Genomic DNA, 24,200 nt, shown 5'->3' on the forward strand with positions numbered 1-24,200 from the left:
ATACAATTAATAATAATAATAATTATTATTATTATTATTATTATAATAATAATTATAATTATAATTATAATAATTATAATTATAATAATAATAATAATAATAATAATAATAATAATAATTATTATTATTATTATTATTATTATTATTATAATAATAATAATATTATTAATAATAATAATAATAAAATAATAATAATAATAATAATAATAGGGGTGGTTAGGAGAGGGTCTCTCTCTAGGAAAAAGGCGATTAGCTGGCGATTCCGATGATCTCCGGTTAATCTTCTTCTTCTCCGGCCATGGGAAGACCAAAAAAGATAGCTATTACTGTTCTACAGCCTCGACGGGGTAGATCTGGTGTGGAGGATACACCTTCTACTCCAATTGGTAACCCTAATTCTGTTAACCATCTGATTAATAGAGCTTTAGATAAATCTGTTTCTACACGTAGTTCTCGACAAACTCCTCCTAGGGCTGGATCGATGGGACGGGGAAAGAGTCCTATTGTCTCTGAGAATCCAGGTCTGGGAGTTAATCTTACCTCTTCTTGGCTATAATTGTTCCTTCGACGACAACTGTTTCTGAGACACCTATGCATAACAGTCTGAGTACTGATAGTGTCCAGACTGAAAACCCTGCACCATCTTCTGGTACTGCTCCAACTATGACAAAACCTGTCTCTAAGAAGGTCACGTGGGTGGACAATGTTACACAATCTGTAGTGGGTATGGAATTGAGGAGTATCCATGATTCAAATCAGTCTGGGGAGGTGGTTATTAAGGTTGATGATGTTCAGAGCGAACTGGATTACTGGCAGAACATATTTGTGGGACAATTTCTAGGTGGTAAACCATCCATTATTTAGGTCAAGGAATTTGTCAATAAGCAATGGAACCATGTCACCAAACCATCTGTTCTTTATTTTAAGAAATGGTGGTTCTATTTCAGGTTCTCTATAGTGGAGAACATGAACACCATCTTAAGGGGTAATGCTTGGAGTTTGAGCGGACACTCTCTCATTCTAAAGCAATGGACTCCTCTTTTTCCTACTCAGCTGGACACTATTTCAAAGGTGCCTGTATGGGTACTTTTCCATAATCTGGATCCCCATCTCTAGTCAGCCTCTGCTCTTAGAAAGATAGCAAGTAAAATTGGTACTCCTCTCTATGCTGATCCTATTACCACCAATAAAGAGAGGTTATCATTTGCTCGCGTTATGGTGGAAGTTGACCTTTCTGGGCCTTTGCCTGATAATGTTGTCATTAATTCTCCTTTTATGGGACAAGTTATTCAGGATGTGGAGTATGAATGGTTACCTTACTATTGTACTCACTGTGAGAAACTTGGACATGAAAAAAAGGTTTGCAAGCAACTCAAACAGAAGGCCAAACCCAAAGTGACAAATCTAGAGCCTGGTTGTTCTTCTACAGATGGACATATGGTGACTAAGGAAAATAACAACACAATTAGTGAAACTGTTCTTCAGATAGTGGTTGATCTTACCCTTGGTAGCAAGGCACAGGCTGTTGATTCAGGTGGGGGTTGTGAGCCTGAACTAGTGGTCTCTGTTCCTGCTCCCTTGCTGGCTAGTGAGAGGGCATCCTTGGATCATCCGGGGCATTGTGAGTCAGAGACTCCATGCCCAGCTTCGGCCCTGCCCAATAGCTCCTGGACCACTAGTCATAAGTTGGACCTTAATATTTAGGTGGTGACTGAGCAGCAGTCTCAGGCTCCAATACCTGTCTCATTAAACCAGTTTGGTATTTTGGAATCTGTGGAGGATGGAATGAATGGGGCTATTACTATAGGAAGTGCTAAGAAATTATGCACTAAGGTTCAACAACTCAGTATCCCTAAGGGCTCCACTTGGCTGAACAGGAGGTTAGTGAGGCAGAGGACCGACCCCCACTTCACTCTCCATGAAGATAGGGGTTTGGAATATTAGGAGAATGAATAAGCTTTTGAAGCAATTAGAGGTTATTTTTGTTTTTAATAAAAATCACTTAGATATTATGGGTATTGTAGACACTAGAGCTAGAAATAAAAATGCTCTCTCTATTCAGAGGAAGAAGTTTAAGCAATTCTTTATTTTGGACAACTACTCTTCACACCTAAATGGCAGGATTTGGATTATTTGGAAGGATTCTTCTCTCACTATCCAGGTGCTGAATATAAGCAGTCAATGGATTCATCTCTCGATCTCCCATGGGTTTCATGTCCCGGAGGCTACCTTTGTGTATGGATTTAATCACCATGCACAAAGATTACCCTTATGGGATTTCTTAGTTAGTAATGCTGGATGTAGTACTCCATGGCTTGTTCTAGGTGATGTTAATTGTGTGCGTACTACTAAGGAAAGAATTAGTTCTGGTCCCCCTAATACTGCTACTATGAATGAATTTAATGAAGTTGTTGCTAATGATGGACTTGATGAGATTAGAGCCCAGGGTTACTGTTTTACTTGGTCTAACAAGCAGGATCATGAGGAGAGGAAATGGGTGAGATTGGATAGAACTATGGTAAATTCTTTTTGGTTCTTGGCTTTTCCTGTTTCCTATGAAGAGGCACTAACTGCAAGGATTTCTGATCACTCCCCTCTGGTCATCTCTCTTGAGGCCAATGTACCTGCTAAGAACTACTCATTCAAATACTTAAACTATTGGCGCCAGGACCCGCAATTCAAGCCTATTGTTAATGCAGAATGGGAGACTAGCATCAAGGGGTGTGCCATGTACAAATTGGTTTAACATCTTCGTCGTTTAAAGGGAAAGTTAAGAGGTTTACATAGGGAACAATATGTTAATATTAATGCTAAAGTGCTAAAGTTGCACCAGCAGCTCCATCTTTGCCAGGAAAAACTTCAGCTGGATCCTAATAATAGAGAACTTTGCCTAGAGGAGGAACATATCAGCAAGGAATATTGCAAATTTAGAAATGTTGAATTGAGTATAGCTTTTCAAATAGCAAAGGACTTTGAAATTAGGATGGGTGATGCTAGCACAACATATTTCTCTTCTAAGGTGGCTGCTCGAAGAAACTCATCTAGTATCAGGAAAGTTGTCGATAACCAAGGAGTTGTGCACTACCTTCCAAGATATTTCTAAAGCTTTCTTAGATTACTATGTCAGTTTGTTGGGGACTACTGAAGATGTGACTGAGTTTGATCCTTCTCTTATGCAAAATGTGCATATTTTGAGCTCCTCTGAAGGCTATCACCTGCTGGAGCCTGTTACTCCTTATGAGATCAAAGATTCTTTGTTTTCCATTGATGCTAACAAGAGCCCAGGGCCTAATGGTTACTCATCAGGTTTCTTTAAAGACGCTTGGGACACCATCCATGATAGTTTTACAGCTTCTATTTTGGATATCTTCAAGACTGGCAAATTGTTAAAGGAGGTGAATTCAACTCTTATTACCCTCATCCCCAAGGGTACCTCCCCTACTTCTGTCTTGGATTATAGGCCTATTTCCTGTTGTACTACCATCTATAAGACTATCAGTAAGATTCTCACCTCTAGACTCCATAAAGTTATGCCTCACATTGTGGGAATGGAGCAGGCTGCTTTTGTTGCTGATAAGTTTCTATTTTTGGTAACACCATGCTGGCTAATGAATTAGTAAGGGGTTATAATAGAAAGTATAAAACACCCAGATGTGTTGTTAAACTAGATATTCGGAAGGCTTTTGATACTATTAACTGGGATTTCGTGAAAGCAATTCTCCCTCATTTTGGCATCCCTCAGACCTTCTATGACTGGATTATTACTTTGGTTACCAGCTCAAGGTTCTCTTTGAAAATCAATGGGAGTACTGAGGGTTATTTTGAAGGTAAGCATGGCCTAAGGCAAGGGGACCCTCTTTTCCCCCCCTTCTTTTTGTCCTCTGTATGGAAGTCCTCACCACGATTTTAAAGGGTCTAAAAAAGTTTCCTCATTTCAGTTTCCACCCTAAATGTGTCAAACTTGATTTGACCCATCTCATTTTTGCTGATGAGTTGTTAGTTTTTGTTAAAGGTGACCTTCCATCAGTGCAGGCTGTTAAGCAATGTCTGAATCTTTTTTCCTGTTACTCTGGGCTGGTTCCTAATCCTATTAAAACAAACATTTACTTTGCTAGGATCAGATCTGATGTGAAAGCCCTGATCCTTAGAGATACTGGGTATGTTGAAGATAACTTTCCTTTCAAGTACCTGGATATCCCTCTGCACTTCTCAAGGCTCACCAGGGACCTACTTTAACCTCTCCTTGCAAAAATGAAGAGCAAACTGGGACACTGGGCTAGTCTGCAACTCTCCTATGCTGGCAAGGTGAATTTAATTAACTCTATTATTTTTGGAATCGAAGCTTATTGGTGTGCTAGTCTTCTGTTACCAAAAGAGGTTGTCAAAGAATTGGAGACAGAATGCAGGAAATTCCTATGGGGTACTGCTATCAACAGGCGTCTGATATTTTTTAGCTGGGATAAAGTTGGTAGAGCTCGAAAGCAAGGTGGAATGGGTATTAGGGAGGTGCTTAGTTGGAACAAAGCTTTACTGCTACATATGTTCTTGAAACTTTGTCATAAAAACACATCAACTTGGATGCAATGGTCCAACCATTACATTTTCAAGCAGTTCTCCTGTTGCGATCTTGATGCTGATACCTGTGCTTCTCCCCTATGGACTCAAATACTCAAAATCAGAGATGAATTTGTTCAGAGAATGGGGTCTCGAGGAGTAGCTCAAAATTGCTTTCAAACATGGGTTACAAGGCAAAAATTTCCCTTACATGAGGCTTACAATTGTTTTCATGGTAAGCATTCTGAACCCAACTGGATGCGTCCCATTCTAGACACCATTGTTATTCCCAAGCATGCTTTCACTTCCACATTGGCTGCGCAACACGGGCATGCCACTGTGGACAATATTTGTAAAAGGGGGATGGCCATGGTGAATAGATGCACCCTCTACTTCAGAGCAATTGAGGATGATAGACATTTGTTGTTTGACTGCCCCTTCTCCAATGTTCTTCTACAGGAGATTCTTTTTTTGCAAGGGGTTACTAGGAGGGCACTGAGTTTGAAACAACAACAACAACAACAACAACTACAACTACAACAACAACAACAACAACAACAACAACAACAACAACAATAATAATAAGAATAATAATAATAATAATAATAATAATAATAATAATAATAATAATAATAATAATAATAATAATTATTATTATTATTATTATTAATAATTACTCGTATTAGCTTTACTATTGCTAAGGGTGTGGGAGCCCAGCTTGTTTCTCGGCTCCCCACCAATTTCATGTAAACCTTTTATTTTTATTATAATGAAAGCTGCGCGCATTTCATAGAAAAAAAAAAAAAAAAAATAATAATAATAACAATAATAATAACAATAATAACAATAATAATAACAATAATAATAATAATAATAACAATAACAACAATAACAATAATAACAATAATAATAATAACAATAATAATAACAATAATAATAATAATAATAATAATAATAATAATAATAATAATAATAATAATAATAATAATAATAATAATAATAATAATAATAATAATAATAATAATAATAATATCGGTTTGGTTGATGCGCATGGTGGCTCTCTTCGTCCTGCGGATTTATTTCTTTATTCTTGGGACAGGGGGCGTGATGTGTGCGTTGACCTGACAGGTTCTTCACCTTTGACTCAGACTGGGTTGGCAGATTTCGGGTCGGGTCGGGTTGTCGCTGATGCTGCTCGGGGAAAGTGTGCTAAGTATGGGGATTTGTGCGCGGTAGCGGGTTATGGTTTCCTACCTTTCTCTTTCTCTTCACTTTGGGAGGCTGGGTTCGGATCTTTGTTGCCTTGCTCAGCGGATCCGGAAATTCTCGGTATCTCAGGATGCGGGGGCTCGGGTGGCCGCTTACATTTTTACTAGACTTAGCTTTGCTATTGCTAAGGGTGTGGGAGCCCAGATTGTCTCTCGGCTCCCCACCAATTTCATGTAAACTTTTATTTTTATTTTAATGAAAGCTGCGCGCATCCTTTTATAAAAAAAAAAAAAAATAATAATAATAATAATAATAATAATAATAATAATAATAATAATAATAGCAATAATAACAATAATAACAATAATAATAACAATAATAACAATAACAATAACAATAACAATAATAATAACAATAACAATAATAATAATAATAACAATAATAATAATAATAATAACAACAATAATAATAATAATAATAATAATAATAATAGTAATAGTAATAGTAATAGTAATAGTAATAGTAATAATAATAATAATAATAATAATAATAATAATAATAATAATAATAATAATAATAATAATAATAATAATAATAATCATAATAATAATAATAATAATAATAATAATAATGTTCATAATTCTGTGAATAATAAGCCAAATTCCCAAAATTTGGATACTTTGATTGAAAGCCCTGTTTTGCACGATTCTGTTAATCCTGTAATTGCTGAATCTGTTATTGATCAATCTGCTCCTGTTCCTGTTGCAATCCCTAATCCCCCTAGTTCTTCTGATTCTAGGCTAAAGGATACTAGTAGAAATGATCCTAAATGGTCTAATGTAGCTAAACCTAAAAATCAACTTGGTATGAGTCTATTCTTTCATGAACACAGCAAGAATGCAGAGGAAATAGAAATTGAATTGGATGATATTGCTGATGAATTGGAAATCTGGAAATACATACTAATGGGGCATTTGCTGGGATCCAAAGCAACCTTGAAGCAAGTTTCAGAATTTGTCTCAAAGAATTGGAGTCATATTGCCACACCAGTGGTTCAATACTTTAAGAAAGGGTGGTTCAGTTTTAGGTTTTCTAATGAGGAAGACATAAACAATGTACTTAAAGATGGTCCATGGAAGATGGGTTCTTATTCTATGATTCTCAAGCTGTAATACCCCCATTTATTTAGGAGCCTTTAGCAAGACATTCCCAAATAAATAAGACTCTTACCATCTCTGTTTCCCGAGTTAGTGAATAACAAAGTACAACAAACGAAAGTACTTTAAATAAAATTTAGCGATACATGTTTATTACAACTTAAGCAACTAAAACTTAACATAAAATTAAATACAACTCGCAGCGGAAATAAATAAAGTGATTAATAACTATATGATTTAGACTTCTAGGTAGACTGGCAGAATCCTCATGTTGGAGCTAGTGTCCTCCACATTTAGTGTGATAACGTATATAAATCTCTTATAGGTCAACAGGGTATACTTAGTATTTTATCAGTTGATTAACGTTTACTTACTAACGGTTGGCTTGCTAGAAGTTTGACGTTATTATCATACTGATGGCGGTGATCAACTGGTCCCTAAAAGTCACACCTAAAGGATGTGTTTGAGAGATGTGATTGTATGGAAATATAATCACATTGATGCCTTATATGACTAAAAGGTTAGTCCATATATTTGACTAAAAGGTTAGTCAATGTGATGATGAGACGGTTATTTAATACAATTAAATAATATTAGCTGAGACGAATTAATTGTTAATTCGTAAATTGAATATAAACTGTTATATTTAATTAATGTATATAATGTTAGCTTAAACGAATTAAGATGTTAATTCGTAATTAAACGTAACCAGTTATATTAAATTAGCAAATTATAAATATACGATATTTATAGTTAATGTATATATTATACGAAATTGTCATAATACATGTTGACAGACCGGAATTAATAAATCGACTACAAACAGTAGTGTGTGGACTTATTAATATGTGACGACATATATGACAATTAATTTATATACACATTTTATACAAATATGATAACAACCAAAATAAGAAGATTTTCTTCTATTCTTTTTGGGTTGTTACCCGGTTTAAGGAAGAGAAAAAGGAGAAAAAAATATCTTCCCCTTTTCCCTCAAGATACACGGTTATAATAGGGAGAGGGAGTATTATTTTTCTCACTTCTTTTTGACCTAATTTTCTCACATCACAAAACCCTAAAAATCATTAGAAATTAGGGATCTCATTCTTGCAAAAAGAGAGGCATTTCTCAAAGCATTTTGGGTGCAACGATTAGGAGAATATCGATCTCGATATTTGTTCTTAGGCCAAATTGCTAGGACCAAAGGTTGATTCTAATCTCTACTCCTTTTGTTTATGGAATTTCGTTTATGACTAGCAATTTCATAATTATAATTTCGTTATAATATGAATTTCTTGATGAAGTATACCGATATTTCCCACAAGTGGTATCAGAGCATAGGCCATGGAATTATTTTTATATGATTTTCATAAATGAATTTAAACAAAAAAATTTGAGAAAAAAACAATTTCGGCCGAATAAAAAAAAAAATTTGCCGAGACTTTTTTTTTGGTTTTTGATGTTTTGTTTCCATTTTGATTTATTGATATTGTTGTTTTAATATGTTAAGATGATAATATGATAAATTTGTAGATGTTTTGATTTAATAAGAATTAAATTAAAATGTAAATGGAAATCGTTTTTGATTGATCTTGTTCATTTGTTTTGCTATATAGTTTTTGGCATACATGGTTTTAAATTGTTGTTTAGAATCATGATTCATTAAATTTAATAATGTTCAAATCAATTGTGATGAATCAAATATTCGAATAATCGATTTAATCATAATTTGGATATTCTTTTTAAGAGGTTAAATTGAATCATCTAGTTTGAATCTATATTAAAATTAAAAGTTGATGATTATGCCAATCTTGTTATATTAGCAACATTAAACAAATTTGTTTATAAAAGGGGTCAATTTTCGAAAATAAAAAAAACTGTTTTTTTTTTATTTATGGGCAATATGCCGCAAGCCATAAAAAAAAATTGTTTTTGTTTTTAGGGTTGGAATGCCGAGGGTATTTATAAAAAAAAACTGTTTTTTTTGTTTTTTTGAGCAATGCCGAGAGCATTTTTAAAAAAAAACAAAAAAAAACTTTGTGTTTTGGCCATTAATAATTATACATTAAATTTATAATGTATGATTATTTGTTGTGAAAAAGTTCACAAATTTTAGATACCCAAATTATTTTAAAGAGGTTTAAAATAATGTTAGATTAATTCATATTATAAGTTAATGTGAATCAAGATTGGAATTATTGTGAGTAATTGAGGAATTGTCACATAATTTTAATCATTTTAAATAGGTGGTTTGGATAAATTACTCTACATAATTAAGGAATTATGTCTTCAATGATTAATTTATAGTTGATGCATTTTTATTTAGTTGAATGATTTGTTGAATGGTTTATTTACGTTTTTTTGCAATCAGTTGTAATTTGTATTACCGAGTGTGGCCTTAGTTGATTATGTTTTCGTAATGAAGAACACATAGTCTTAATGTAATTTTGAGATCTCGAATCTCCTTTGGTTTTCTTTAAGTATTATGTTTTTGAAATTATAATGTAAATAGGTTTATTTTGTAATTTTATTGTAATTTTGAGAAGACTAAAGATGGAGATTGGATTGCCCACTTCCGCTACATGGACAAAGATGGAACATCAAGACAAGCTTCTCGGGTCCTAGGAAGGATTCCAAAGTTGTATTTATGTTCATTTTGGTAGATAGGCCACACTAGGACTTTGTTTTTTATTTTACGTTTTTCCTTTCATGTTGCTTTTCATCGCATGATAATTACTGCATCATATTCCGCCTAAACCGAACCACCTACTTATAAGCATGAAAATTGACTCATACAGTTTGGATGTTAGTTATCATGGACATAAAGATGTCACACCATTTTAAACCATCATCTTAGTTAATTCATTCACGCATGCTAGATATTAGTTCACTTAAAATGAATTAAAATAAAGTTGATGTGATCTTCCTCTATAACTAAAATTGAGACTAGTCTTTATAAAGGCAAACAACTATGAATCCCTTCTTCGTCGGTAGGCATATAGGACCTTACTCTCCATGTGACCCTTCTACGTTGGGTAAGTAGTTTGTATTGACTTATTTTACCTCAACATTATAATCCGAAGAGTTTCTCGTGATTATGATGGACTAAAGATAGAATTTACATAAATTTATCAACCAAGAATTCTAACAGTAGAATTAGCCAAGATGTTGGCTTATCAATTTACAGATAATTGAGGCTTGGGATCATTTATATAATTCTTGAGGGAGGTCAATTGTATAAATGTTTGAGTCTTCGCTTATAACAGTTTTGCATTAGACTTAAATCATAACGATGAGTATGCTTATTATGTTTTTTTCCTCTTTTCGCAGTGTAGAATTCGTTTTATATTGATAATACTGCTTACAACAAATTGATAGCCTGGCGCCTACTTTCTTGTATCCTGGTAGCTTGACGTCCTGACACCCTGATGGTTAGGTCGAGGTAGAGTATCGTTCAGGGACATATGCGGATTTTCAGGCCTAACAATTGCCCCTTATCTCCTTATCTTCAATGGGTCATGCCAGAAATAAAGAGATAACCTCTAATTTATAAAATACTACTCAACGGTTGGATTATGGCTGATTGGCTTCTGTAACGGCTAGTTGGCGGTTTGATCACGCGTGTTGCAATTACTGCAACTTCCTCAATAATTATCTTTGCAAGTTGCGGTTGAAACCATAATTTCAGCAAGTATAAATATCCTTTTACTTCATTGAATAAATCTTCACCAAAATCTATTCCCTTCTGATTTAATCTTCTTCTTCAAGTTTTCTTAATTCCTTGATAAATTTTCAATAACTTTTTAATAATGGCCGCTAAAAAAAAATCTTCCAGGGGAGTGATGTCTTCTGGAACTCCATTCGTTCAGAACCCTGGAGAAACCACCTCTGAAAATCTCCCTTCATCTTATGCTGCTCAACCTCATGTGGCTGAAAAACCAATTGATTCTCCTCTCGAGATGATTTCAATTTTCCATGGTGAATTTGATTTCATACCCACAAAAGCTCTGAAAGATGACCAGTCTCTTTCAAATCGTATGAAACCTGAATTTGAAAAGGTGTTGAAGGATAAGGGAATTATTCCTGCCGATTCTGAAGTCTCGATCCCTGAAAGACAGGGTATAAAATTTGAAGAATAAAGTATGGTAAATGAATAACAGTAAGACAAAGAATTTTGTACGTGGAAAACCCTTAAATGAGAAAAACCACGGGCACCAAGCCAGGAGAGGATTTCACTATAATATTGAATAAGCGCACAAATATCTGTAATTCGGCTTGTATTTCAGTATTGCTAGTATGTTGCTAGGATCTTGTCTTATGTCGTGCAAATGATCTAAGTGCTCTTTATATAGTCAGATGCTGAACGGCTGCTAGATCTTTCTCCATCATTATTGAATATCCTGCCTTAATTAGTCGGAATAATGCTCATTATTGCTCCTTTAATTGGCGTCTTTAATTGCTAAATCTTTCTAATTAATGCCCCAATTATTGCGCATATATTCGTCTATAATATGATCTCTTGGTCGAATATCGTCCTGATATTTTGACCGTTATCCTCTCCATGGCCTGGCGCCCTCCTTCGTGTGTCCTGGTAGCTTGACATCCTGACACCCTCATGGTTAGGTCGAGGTAGAGTATCGTTCTTGGACATCTGCAGATTTCCAGGCCTAACAATTAGCATCCACGAGAGTCATTCTAGACATAGAATTCTAAGGGTAACAAGTTCTTAGTGTTCATGTCACTACTGTGTGTCTTGACATGGCACGAGGTACTCGAATGGTTCCAATTTCGCATAAAAATTGGTGGCGACTCCACAAATGCAGGCGTATTCAACCTTTCACCAGTTTCAATGCCTCACCAATCGGTAATAGCCCATGACGTGCATTTGGCTATTCAAGGTTACGTGGGAGAAGTACCGCCGCCTTAAACATCACAACACGTGGGTGCGCGCGGCGCGGGTGGCCCATGTCCACATAAGGTAGGTCATATAGAGCGGTATTAGGAAACTATATAATTATATATTATTATTATTATTATTATTATTATTATTATTATTATTATTATTATTATTATTACTATTACTATTATTATTATTATTATTATTATTATTATTATTATTATTATTACTATTATTATTATTATTATTATTATTATTATTACTATTATTATTATTATTATTATTATTATTATTATTGTTATTATTATTATTGTTATTATTATTATTATTATTATTATTATTATTATTATTATTATTATTATTATTATTATTATTATTATTATTATTATTATTATTATTATTATTATTATTATTATTATTATTATTATTATTATTATTATTATTATTTGCAAGAAAAGCAAGCCATATTATTCATCCAATCGGGAATAAAACAGGCCAATCTTACAAAAGTATAACTAATAATTAGCAATTAAGACACTCTAATATCTCATCCTCACAAGATGGGTGAGTTACAAAAATAAGCCTTACTCCTACTATGTATTGTATACGTTTGATTATATATTCAATGCTATGCTCTATACCTTGGAAAATCCTTATATTCCTTTCTTCCCAAAGACTATAAACAGTTGCATTTAGACAACTAGTGTACCAGTGAGCCTTCCAATGTCTCCGCACCATTCTTTTAGTAATCCAACGCAATTCCCTTCTCATATCTAGAGTTCTATCTTGCATACCCAGCCACTGCAAAACCCGCTTCCAGACAGCAGCAATGAAAGAGCATTTGAAGAATAGATGCGTGTGTGTCTCATTAGCTGCCTTGCACAAGATGCACCAATTGACTAAGCAAATCCCTTTCTGATTAAGTTTATCATAGTAGCTAACCGTCTTTGCATTGCAAGAACGATTATAAAGCTATGTTTAGGAAGTACAACTCTCTGCCATACTCCTTTATACCAGTTTATCCTCCGTGCTTTTTCGCTAAACTGATCATAAATCAAGCTAAGTTTCAACTTGCCCCCTTAGTACAGTCACTAAGTATCCTCCTTGCTGTTTCCAGGTTGCCTGCTCTGACTATCAAATCATTTCTCACAATCAGAATACTCCTCCAGCTCTCTGAATGGTAAGGCTTGATTGGCATAGTCCAAAAATTGGCAGACTTAATATTGTACACCTGATTCCAAATAGACCACATGCGGTCAGAATTATTATTATTATTATTATTATTATTATTATTATTATTATTATTATTATTATTATTATTATTATTATTATTATATATATATATATATATATATATATATATATATATATATATATATATATTATATAATAAGATGCGCGCAGCTATCATTAAAATAAAATCAAAGTTTACAAGAAATTGGTGGGAAGCCGAGATACAATCTGGGCCCCCACCCCCTTAGCAATAGCAAAGCTAAGTCTAGGAAAAATATATGCGGCCACACGAGCCCCTGCATCCTGAGACACAGAGAATTTCTAGATCTGCTTGAGCAAGGCTACAGTATCCGAATCCAACTCCCCAAGCGAAGAGAAAGAGAAGGGAAGGAAGCCATAACCAGCCGCCGTGCAAAAGTCCCTATACTTAGCACACTTACGCTGCGCAGCATCAGCAACAACCCGGCCAAGCACAAAATCAGTCAGCCCTGTCTGAGTCAAAGGGGAAGAACCCGTCAGATCAACACACACATCTCGCCCCTTCTCCCAAAAATAAAGCATCAAATCCGCAGGACGAAAGGGTCCATCATGCCCATCAATCAAAACCCGATATCAACCTCCTTACCAACTGAAATACCAGACCGGTAGTAGATATCCGATAAAGTGTCACCAACAAGGTTGTGACGATGCTTAACACCAACAGTCCTAGTACGAGAAATAGCATGGTCCCCGAAAATATCATCCGCAAAAACCCGAGAGCAAGCAGGGCAAGGCCGAGAAACTGCGAACAACGGAACACCTAACCGATAACCAAGCACACTACGATAGGTCCTACTATTCATAGTCTACCCCAACCCAGAAATAGGAACCCCACGTAACCAGTTGGAAGAGTGAGAACCCTGCTGAGCCTTCCACAATGCAAACTGACGCGGGCACAAAGAGAAAACAGACTCCGAAGAAGCCGCAACCGTCGCAAAATAAATATCTGCGAGTCTCTTTATAAGTTTGGGGGCAGCAATTTCACTAGGATCACGCAATAAATAAGAACCTGTAGCCTCATTAAAAAATCGCAAGGCATCATCAAAAGTAGGGCCAGCAACCACGATACTGGAAGGACGAAGTAGCCTAGCCTGCAAATCAGCAGACTGCAAATGGGAAGCCAAAAAAGCATAATGCACCACATCCCCCACGACATAAACCCCAAGCCCACCAAGGTGAAAAGGGAACGTAGCAAGGCGCCACTACCAATCCCCAAAACCGGGCCCGGAAGCGGTGACAATACGCCCCAAGCTAGAACGAAGCACAACATCAAAAGAAAGATGAGCCGCCCCAAAGACACTAGGGGAACAAGTACGTAAGGAAAAGTAGAGTTTGGAAATACCAGTACAAGCCCGTAGCAAAAGCAACTCACATTGTGGGTCCTCAATTCTCGCAGCCGAATCCATAAGCGCTATGGTCCTAGTCACACTCTTCGCCACAAGCTCGCTGCTAAAAACAGGACACGTACTGACAGGACCACCTAAAACAGTGACACCACATAAAGGTCGAGCAATATAAAGGGGAACACACCCGGAAGCTGACTGCGAGGATCTTCAGAAGGCCAAAAAACCTCAGTCTTATCAACGTTAAGATGAAGCCCATAACGGGGCCCATCCTCTAAAATCAACACCAAGACCTTCCCCACAACTAAAGTATCCCCGACAATAGTGCCATCATCCAAATACCAAGCCCGCAGATTCAGGTCAAATGTGTCTCTGATCTTGCAAATCAAAGGATGCAGTACCAAAGCAAAAAGCAAAGGGCCCAATGGATCACCCTGCTGAACCCCCCGACACGACCACAAGCTATGCTCCCCATAATAAAGCCGGGCAGGGCTAGAGTAATAAAACTCCAACCAACGGGAGAGAAGCGGACAGTGATTGTGAACCTCTTGTAACATGGTCAAACGATCAACGAGGTTGAAAGCATTCTGGAAATCGACCAACAACATAGAAAGACCCACATCACTGCCACGAGCCTCAACAAGCCGGTTCAAGGCATGCAGGATAGCCTCTCCTCCCCCGGACACCCTAACCCCAAACTGAAGACCTGCAAAATACCCCGATAAAGAAGGACCGACCAAACAAGCACCAACCTTTGAGACAAGACGTCTCCAAATAGTGCCAACAGCTATAGGACGAATACCCCCACCCGGTTTCACGAGTGGAGTAAGAGGGACGCTGGCAATGTACTCACCCGGAATCGGAGGGCAACGACCCTCAAGGAAAAGATTGACCACCCGAGAAATAGAGGCAATCAAATCGTCAGAGATAGCCACAGCAGCACCCCCCAAACAATCCAAAAGATGCTAAGCCCGGAAACCATCCCTCCCACACGACATGCCCCTCGGGGAAACTCCTAATCATATCCAAAACGACAGTCGAAGAAGGAACAAGTGGATTATTATTATTATTATTATTATTATTATTATTATTATTATTATTATTATTATTATTATTATTATTATTATTATTATTATTATTATTATTATTATTATTATTATTATTATTATTATTATTATTATTATTATTATTATTATTATTATTATTATTATTATTATTATTATTATTATTATTATTATTATTATTATTATTATTATTATTATTATTATTATTATTATTATTATTATTATTATTATTATTATTATTATTATTATTATTATTATTATTATTATTATTATTATTATTATTATTATTATTATTATTATTATTATTATTATTATTATTATTATTATTATTATTATTATTATTATTATTATTATTATTATTATTATTATTATTATTATTATTATTATTACCGAGTCAAACTCCTTTATTACGTGTAAGTCAACACCTCAGTCAATATTACCCGACTCATCTATTATTTTAAAATCAATTATCGTCTTATCTGCAATTATTAATAAAAATGCCTTTTAATTAGTTATATGAATTTGTGGACATGGGCCCACCTGCACGCCCAGCCGATCTGTGGACATACAACGGTCTTTTGGAAGCCACGCTCGGCGGCGTAAAAATATGCTTTCGACCGGATCGTTTTAGATCGGTCGGTTTCGTCTCGGCAAGGGTCTCGAAACGATTAGAGATGTTCGGAGTCGCCACCAAGCATTTGCGGGATGCTTGGAACTTGTGTGAATCCACTTTATACCTCGGTCAAACAAAGCACAAAGCAGTGTTTGACATAGGTACTAAAGATAAGGAATCGTCCCGCTTTTGCATCTTATCTCTAGAATGACTCTCGTACGCCCTGGATAAGGTCGTCCACTATCCAAAGTTTCTGAGTAAGAGGTGAAGGTACGTATAAGGAAGCCCTTTAATTAGACACCTAATCTCGCCCGCGGTAGCGGCCTCTACAGATCGATCTTGGTTGGTTGAATGCAAAAGTTGATAAAATGGTTTTAATGCATGAATGCACATCCAATAGTTTAAGCCTAACATGTGAGAGCTTTCTAAGTCGGTTGATTTAATCCAAGTATCAAGTATAAGATATCGAGTTGGATTTATGGTTGATTTGCATGCAAGACGGAGATTAAACATCCATTTACCGAATTAGGTTTATGGCGCATAACGTGATCCATTTGTCCTAGTAAGGTATTTTACAAATACGATTTTTGAATGAGCAAATTAGTCGTCTGATCCATCCTATATCCGGGTTAGCCGGAGTCGGGATCGTCTTAGACCAACGCTGGAAGGGGGACAGTCCCTGCATTAGGCAGCCAGAAGAGGCACGAGCCTATTGGCGATGTAAGGGGTTTCCCCTGGTTTGAAAATTGGAAAAGAACTAGCTTATTTAGGTGCGGGTTAGTTAACGATATATGACGTGTTATGACCATTAAAACGTTTGTGAAACGTGTTGAAAAATGGATATTTGAACCCGTTTTGGTTTGAAGAGGCCGCTTAGGCCGCTTTTGTGTTGATTTGAAGAACGAGACTTGAATAATCGTCATTGCCGGGTTCAATTTTGCAAGCTTGACATGAATAGTTTTGAAAATAACTATGAACTAATTGTATTAAGTTCATTTGAATATAATTAGTCGACATTCATCATCGTACTCGGGTTAAAATCCGAGATGGTATATGGAACCAAGGATGACTTTGTGTTGGTGACTAATACATTTATTTTGAAAATGTAAAGAAATGATGAAAGGCTTTAGAATACCTTCCAAAATGTAAACAAATGAAATAACAGGTTTTAAAATACCTTTTATAATGTAATTAACCAAATATTATCACGGAAACACGGATTAAACCGTCATGGTATTAAAAACCAAGGGTGAAAAATGTTTTATGGTTAAAACTTGTAGAAAATGGTTTGAAAATACTTGAAATGGTAAAAACTGATTACAATATGAAAATGAAAATAGGGGAAAAGAAGAGACCAAACATGGATTGGACTTAAGGCTGGGCAGGGTGCTTTAGGCGCGAGCCTATGTGCTACGTAAGTAGCCTCTGCCTCAACCAAAAAGTCTGGTTTTGGCTCACTCTTCCCATGTTTTGGACCATGTTATGCATGATTTAGCATGTTATAGTCATGAAACAAGTAAAGACATGATAAAAAAAAGGATTTGTACACCCTCATACTTACATGCTTGGCTTATGGCAAGAAACCGACGTAAGTGTATCAACTCTTTTGGTCGGAAAAGACTCGGTTTAAAGCCGTTTAAGTAAAAAGAATGTTTTGTTAAGTTTAGTGATGGTGTAGTGGTCGAAATGGTCGGTCAAGTGATTTAATGCACGATGATGGTACCAAAAAATGTATAAGGCTTGTGTTTACGATTGGTAGGTCGTAAACACGTGTCGGATTGTGACTTAGGAAGTCGAGTCTAGAATTTTAAGGGAGAAAAGAGGGGGCAGACACTCACGTAACCTCCAAATGGTTGCATTTTAGGGGTATTTATAGGAAAATGAGTGGTTGTGTGAGTTTTGAGCGACGTGGCCACCTGGGCTGCTCAAAGAGGCGCGAGCCACGTCGCACGTCTTCGAGGTGTCTTGTCGCTTTCACACAAATGCAATCATGATTTGTTCTATCCTAAGATTTGTATGCACATGTTTGGTACTTTACCATGCATGATCCAAGGATGTATTAACATGGAAGCATTTGAATGGTTTTGTTTTTTGTGTTTGACTCGGTTTGAGTCGTTGTTGGAGTCGAGATTTGAATTTTTGAGTCGGTTTTTGGTCCGGTGTCAGTTTTGACTCTAGTTAGAGTCATTGCGACCCCGTCGTCATGCATTAAACACTCCAGGTACTTTTGTTCAAAATCGTTCTAATTTTTCCGACGTAAAGTTGAACACAAACTGTCGATCAAACGCCGCGATTCCAAAGCATATTGTAGTCCGATAATCATCGGGTGTTTGTTGGAGTCTCAGCAGACACTGGTTATCTACAGAGCCGCCACTTTGACTGAGGCTTAGACATGGCGAAAGTCAAAGTAGAGTCCCCAGGTCAATCGAAGATTACAACCTGGTGACCCAAGCGACGTCAAGGCGGCTTGGAAGGATTCGGGCCAAGGACCTGCCGTTGGGAAGGGCGATGCCAAGGTGACTCGAGGGTACGAGCAATGGACCTATTGTCGGGAACAGTTTAGAGTCTGTCGACTATCCGTGTGGGTCGTTTAAATTCCGTTAGACTACGTACAAAGGCTTGCCAACCATAAGAAGGAGTCATGCCTGAGGCATCTTCGGATATGTCCTCGCGTGTTTGCAGACAAAGGCTCGCCAGCATGATAAGGAGTCGCACTCGAGGCATCTTCGGGATACGACCTTGGGTTGTATCTTGTTTGCGGACAAAGGCTCGCAAGCTGTGCTGCGGACATGAAGGGCCTCGCCCGCCGCGGTGCGTTGTAAGGCTCGCCAGCCATGGCGCGTAGTAAGGCATGCCAGCCATGGTGCGTACATGAGGAGGGCTTGCCAGCCACGGTGCATACATGAGGAGGGCTCGCTAGCCACGGTGCGTATATGAGGAGGGTGCGCTAGCCACGATGCGTTGTAAGGCTCGCCAGCTATGGCGCGTAGTAAGGCTCGCCAGTCATGGTGCGTATATGAGGAGGGCTCGCCAGCCGCGGTGCGTACATGAGGAGGGCTCGCCAACCGCGGTGCGTATATGAGGAGGGCTCGCTAGCCGCGGTGTATTGTAAGGCTCGCCAGCCATGGTGCGTACATGAGGAGTGCTCGCCAGCCGCGGTGCGTACATGAGGAGGGCTCACCAGCCGTGGTGCGTATATAAGGAGGGCTTGCCAGCCGCGGTGCATTGTAAGGCTCGCCAGCTATGGCGCGTAGTAAGGCTCGCCATCCATGGTGTGTATATGAAGAGGGCTCGCCAGCCGCGGTACATATATGAGGAGGGCTCACCAGCCGCGGTGCGTTGTAAGGCATGCCAGCCACGGTAGGGTCGGTTGATCTACCGTGAGAATGGCCGCGTTGGATGGGCTTGTTTTGAAATAGCGAACTCTTGATGCCGCCGTGGAAATAGTGAATTTTGAATTTCACTATTATTGTTTTTGAAGTGACGGTTTATGTTGCCGTCATTGACATTTGAAGAAATAGTGAATTTGAATTTCACTATTATGTTTTTGAAGTGACGGTTTATGTTGCCGCCGTTGACATTTGAAGAAATAGTGAATTTGAATTTCACTATTATTTTGAAATGACGGTTTTAATCGCCGTCGTTTGAATTTTGAAGAAATAGTGAATTTTGAATTTTTACTATTATTTTGAATCGACGGTTTTAATCGCCGTCGTTTGAAGATTTAAGGTTTGTTATGGGAAATTGGGCCAAAGCCCAAAGTTTCGCTGAATGAAGCAGGGAGCACATCATTGAGGCGCGAGCTACTTGGCGAGGTAAGGGGGCTTCCTTATTTTTCTGTAAAAGACGCGAGACTGGCTTGCTCGTCATTCTCACTTCATCTTCTTCATCCTCGCGACAAAACCCTAACAAATCGCCATTGTTGGTCTTCTTGCTTGCTTGAGTTCGTGCCATCATCAACATGTCATCTCAAGGTATGTATTTCCTCTTGAATCCATTTGAATTTTTTGGTCTTTTTGATTGATTGAATTAGGGCAAAATTTAATACTCTTAAAATCGATTTAAGTGTTTTTGATTGAGCCTATTTCGAGTGAATTGACGATTACATTAGGTTAGAAACCTATTTAGGAGTATAGGGGTGCTTTTAGTTTGCATTTTGGTCCCCGTTTACGTCCCCTATGCTCGAAAAACGTGGGTGAGGCGAAGAAACCTTCTCATTTCACAATGCCATGTTTATTTGCTTGGGTAATGGGTCCCACTAGGTTGTATTGTAGTCGGGAAAGACCATGTTTGCCATTTTGGACCTTTGTTGGGTGTTGTGGGCAAAATGGGAATTTTTGCATTCTTTGACGGTCTCATGTCTGACAAAATAAGCGTCCGTTTGGGCTTGAATTGATTCAGTTTTCTCTGAGATGGACCTTATTGGTAGTTTAGGTCGCTTTGAGGCATGATAAAATCACGTTGCCTCGTTGTGGTCGCGCTTTGAAATTTTGACCGGTTTGCGCTCAAATTGGCGTAGAAATTGCCTTTTTGAGTTGTAGAATATACTCCATTGCATCGGGAACGTATTTTGGATTGTTGGCGGACCTTGTGTGGGTTTTGAGGTGCCGTTTTTGTTTGTCGTTGTTTTGACTCGTCTTTTGCTTGAAAAGAAGGGCGAGTCGTTTTTTGTGCGTTTTTGTAGATTATTTTGTTTGGTTGGGCTTGGGCAGGATTGCCCTTGTTTTGCTTTGCAGGTTTTTCTTTGGATTTATCCATTTCATGCCGTCGTAATGCCGAAATTTTGGCTGATGTTTTTGTTTGTTGTTTTGATTGCAGGGGAGTGCTCGGGACCTGTCGGGTCCATTGCTGAGGTTTCGGAGGATAAGGATGATCCTGGAGGAGGACAGACGACTTTTTTTTGTTACAGGCTTGGTTGTGTTTCTCCCTGGTGGCCTTTGCCCAGCCAATGATCGGGTATCGATCGTTGGTCGTTGTCTGCGGAGGTTCGGATGTCTGATAAGTGGGGTTCAATACAGGTGTGTTATTCCACGTTGTTGTCTTTGATCGTTGTCGAGTTCTGGTGATTGGGGTTCAACATCGGGGTAGCGTCAGGTGTCATGGTCCCGTTTTATCCTTGAATTCTGATGATTGGAGGTCAACGTCGGGATAACGTGCTGAGTTATGATCCATGGTTGTCGTGTCGTCCGAAGTCTGCCGGGCATCATTTTTCCTTTTGTCGCGGAGCAGGAATGCGGTACTGCTGTCATGGTAGCCAACTCTACTTCTATTGTTCCTCCTTTCCTTTCTTGATTGGAAGGATGGGGAGTGTTTAGTTCGGTAGGTGGCAGGTAGCCCCCAGCTTGTTGTCTTAGGCCAGTGTCTGTATGATAAATGTCTGTACCTGATCCTGTTTGTATGGTCAGTCGTTTGCATCAAACGTGTGTCGATGTATTTTGCGTGAGGCGGTTTGTATATATGTGTTTTTGGATTGTGGTTCATTTTGTGATTTTGGCCTTTTTGTGTTGTGTTTCGGAGGAGCGCTGTCGACTGGCAATTCCCCTTTTGCTTAGCACTAGTTCCTGCATCGTTAGTGTAGAAAACAGGCAACATGTCGCACATATGCATAAACCCAAACACGTAGAAAGTATTTCAAAGCAAAATTAATCACGGTGACTCAAAGTTAAAATTGAAATTCGAAATTTGAAATGATATTTTGAAAATTCCGCTACAAGTCGTCACGTTTGGATTTCTCAAGGAATTGATTTGAAAATTTGAGCAATTAACTCGTGTCTTGAATTAAATTGCATCGAAATTGTTGAAATTGATTTGTGACTCGAAAAAATTCAAACTCAAACTGCCAGGGGTGAATTTTAGAATAGATTTTTTTTGAGTGTATTTGATTTTTTATTTTTGTGAGATCAAGACTCGTATTTCTGAGTGCTTGAATTTTTGAGGAAAACTGATGTCGTGTTATCAATTTTCAATTTTATTTTTTGCTGGAAAAAGTACGAAAAAGCGAAAAAATTTCGGAATTTTGACCGGTCGGATTTTCTAACGACATGGAAACGATCCGTTGCAGATCGGGGCGACTAGCCCTTCCCCCTTTTAAAAAAAAGAAAGAAAAATCCGTATGTTTAAAGCTGCGTCATGGAAACTGTGTCGGATTTCGTAAAACGCGAAAACAAAAAAATGTGAGTGTGAGAAAACACAAAATGTCCTGGACCATCCCGAAGAGGCGCGAGCATTCCGGGGGGAGGTTTGAGGTGTCAGGAGAAAACACAACTTGAAAGGGACAATTCAAGGTGGGAATCCTGAGAACATGCCTAAAGAGACGCGAGCCACTTTGCGATAGGAAGCAGCTCTCCCTTTTTTCTGAAAAACGCGCTGAATGTTTTGTATAAATAGTGATGTTTGTGCTTCATTGCTTCATCATCCGAAACACGAAAGAAACATCACTACAAAACCTCTTCTTCTTCCACAAAAATATTTCATGTATGGATGCCTTTGAGAATGCGTTGCGACAATGGTGCCGGGATTTGTTGCCTCCCGAAAAGTATCAACTCGTTTGCTTGGGATTTGGTCAATTGTTGGTGCTCCTTCAAGTCAAGGTGCAATCCTCATTTCTCGAAGCATGTTCTCGGTTTTGGGATTCGAAACAACACGTTTTCATTTTCCCGAAAGGTAAAATTTGTCCTCTTGCCGAAGAAGTTGGGGCCATTGGTGGGTTGCCGGGTTGTTTTCCGGTGCTTCCTCCGACTCGGTTATGTTATAAGGAGAAATTCCGTTCCATGTTGGGCTTGTCAACAAGCCAAGTCCACTTTCTCCTTGCCCCTCATGGTGTGGATATGTTGGCTCTTATCAACATCTTCTCAAACCGATTGGATGCCAATGTTTCGGAGGTGGCTAGGAGAAGGGCTCTTGCCTTTTGCCTTGTCCATGTATACCTCTTTGTTGATGCTTTGAAGAAGGAGGGGCAAAAATGATATGGTAGCATGACCCTCGTGCATGTGGTTGAGCAAATGGAGCATGGTAGGGATCCATCATGGTTGGTACTTGGCGAGATCATCCAAGCCTTGGACAAGAAGGGCTCTTGTGGAGAAGCTCCCTCGTTTGGATCTCCAAGGATCCTCCAAGTGTGGTTATTGGAGAGGCTAAGGTATGTAGAGCCTCCGGTTGATTCTTCATCTTATTCCTTCCGTCACCTTACTATGAGGAAGAAGTTGTACTCGGATAGTCTTGCTTTCACCGAGGCCTATTGGGCTGCAATATTGGTGGAGGAGGGTGGTCCTCATATCCGTTGGGTAGTGCCATGGTGGCAGTTGAGGTCCTTCACGGGATTGCCCGCTTCGGGTGCTAGTCCTCGTTCTTTGATGGTGGTGGGTTTGAAGGTTGTTTCCTTCATCTATCCCGAAAGGCTCATGAGGCAAATGGTGCGTCAATAAAAGGTGCCCGCTTAAGATACTCTTGTCCAAGAGATTTTTTCCAGAACTCTGAGTTTGTCGATGTCTTCGAAAGATGGTGGGATACTCGGCCGCTTTGGCGGGGAGGGGGGGGGTACCAAACCTCGTTGCCACGACATGGGTGACTCACGCTTGTGTCAAGTGGTCAAGAGCTTCATCCTTGGAGGAGAGGTCCAAATCCCGTAAGGATGAGGTAGTTGACTTGAAATATCGAGAGGTTGGCAAGGCCAACCATGCCTTCTTTGAGGATTATGTTGATGGAGTTAGCCCGGATGTGATGAGGCCACCAAAGAGGAGAAGCTCGGGTCCCAAAAATGTAGTGGCCGTGAATGGGCTCGTTTTGGGCCGAACATGGGGTCTGGCAATAGTCCGGAGGCCGTCGCCGTTGTAGATCCGTTGAGGATCCGTTTTGAGGAGGAGGTTCATGCTAGGAGGGCCAACAAGAAGAACAAGGGGAAGATGTACCCCGAAGAAAAAGGCAAGGGTAGATTGGAAGAATGAAGACCCCCATTACCCACTTTATTATTATGTTGTATTATTGTTGTGAGTTTTTTATTATGTTGTACTAGCTATGTTTTGTGTGTTTTGTGCTAGTTTTACAATGTGAGGTGTTTTAGTCGACACCTTAGCTTTGACAAGTTGTAAA

At 38.4% G+C, this 24,200-nt stretch overlaps 1 protein-coding gene across 1 annotated transcript; it reads left to right on the forward strand.

Annotated features, from left to right (window-relative positions):
• Window positions 1-591: 591 nt before the first annotated feature.
• LOC141629274 (uncharacterized) lies at window positions 592-2,746 on the forward strand. Its single transcript, XM_074442301.1, has 5 exons — window positions 592-812; window positions 948-1,071; window positions 1,117-1,584; window positions 1,705-1,880; window positions 2,122-2,746. The coding sequence occupies exons 1-5, from the start codon at window positions 592-594 to the stop codon at window positions 2,744-2,746; spliced, it is 1,614 nt and encodes a 537-aa protein (XP_074298402.1).
• The last annotated feature ends 21,454 nt before the right edge of the window (window positions 2,747-24,200 follow it).

The sequence above is a fragment of the Silene latifolia genome, chromosome Y, assembly GCF_048544455.1.
Source record: "Silene latifolia isolate original U9 population chromosome Y, ASM4854445v1, whole genome shotgun sequence".
In the NCBI taxonomy this organism is placed as follows: Eukaryota; Viridiplantae; Streptophyta; class Magnoliopsida; order Caryophyllales; family Caryophyllaceae; genus Silene; species Silene latifolia.

Bases quoted from the DNA above. Each gene is read 5' to 3' on its own strand.
- LOC141629274 (XM_074442301.1), top strand. From the start codon at position 592: ATGCATAACAGTCTGAGTACTGATAGTGTCCAGACTGAAAACCCTGCA. The intron at 813-947 runs GCAGAACATATT...GTTCTATTTCAG, and splicing joins CAGAGCGAACTGGATTACTG to GTTCTCTATAGTGGAGAACA. The intron at 1,881-2,121 runs GTTAGTGAGGCA...CCTAAATGGCAG, and splicing joins TCCACTTGGCTGAACAGGAG to GATTTGGATTATTTGGAAGG.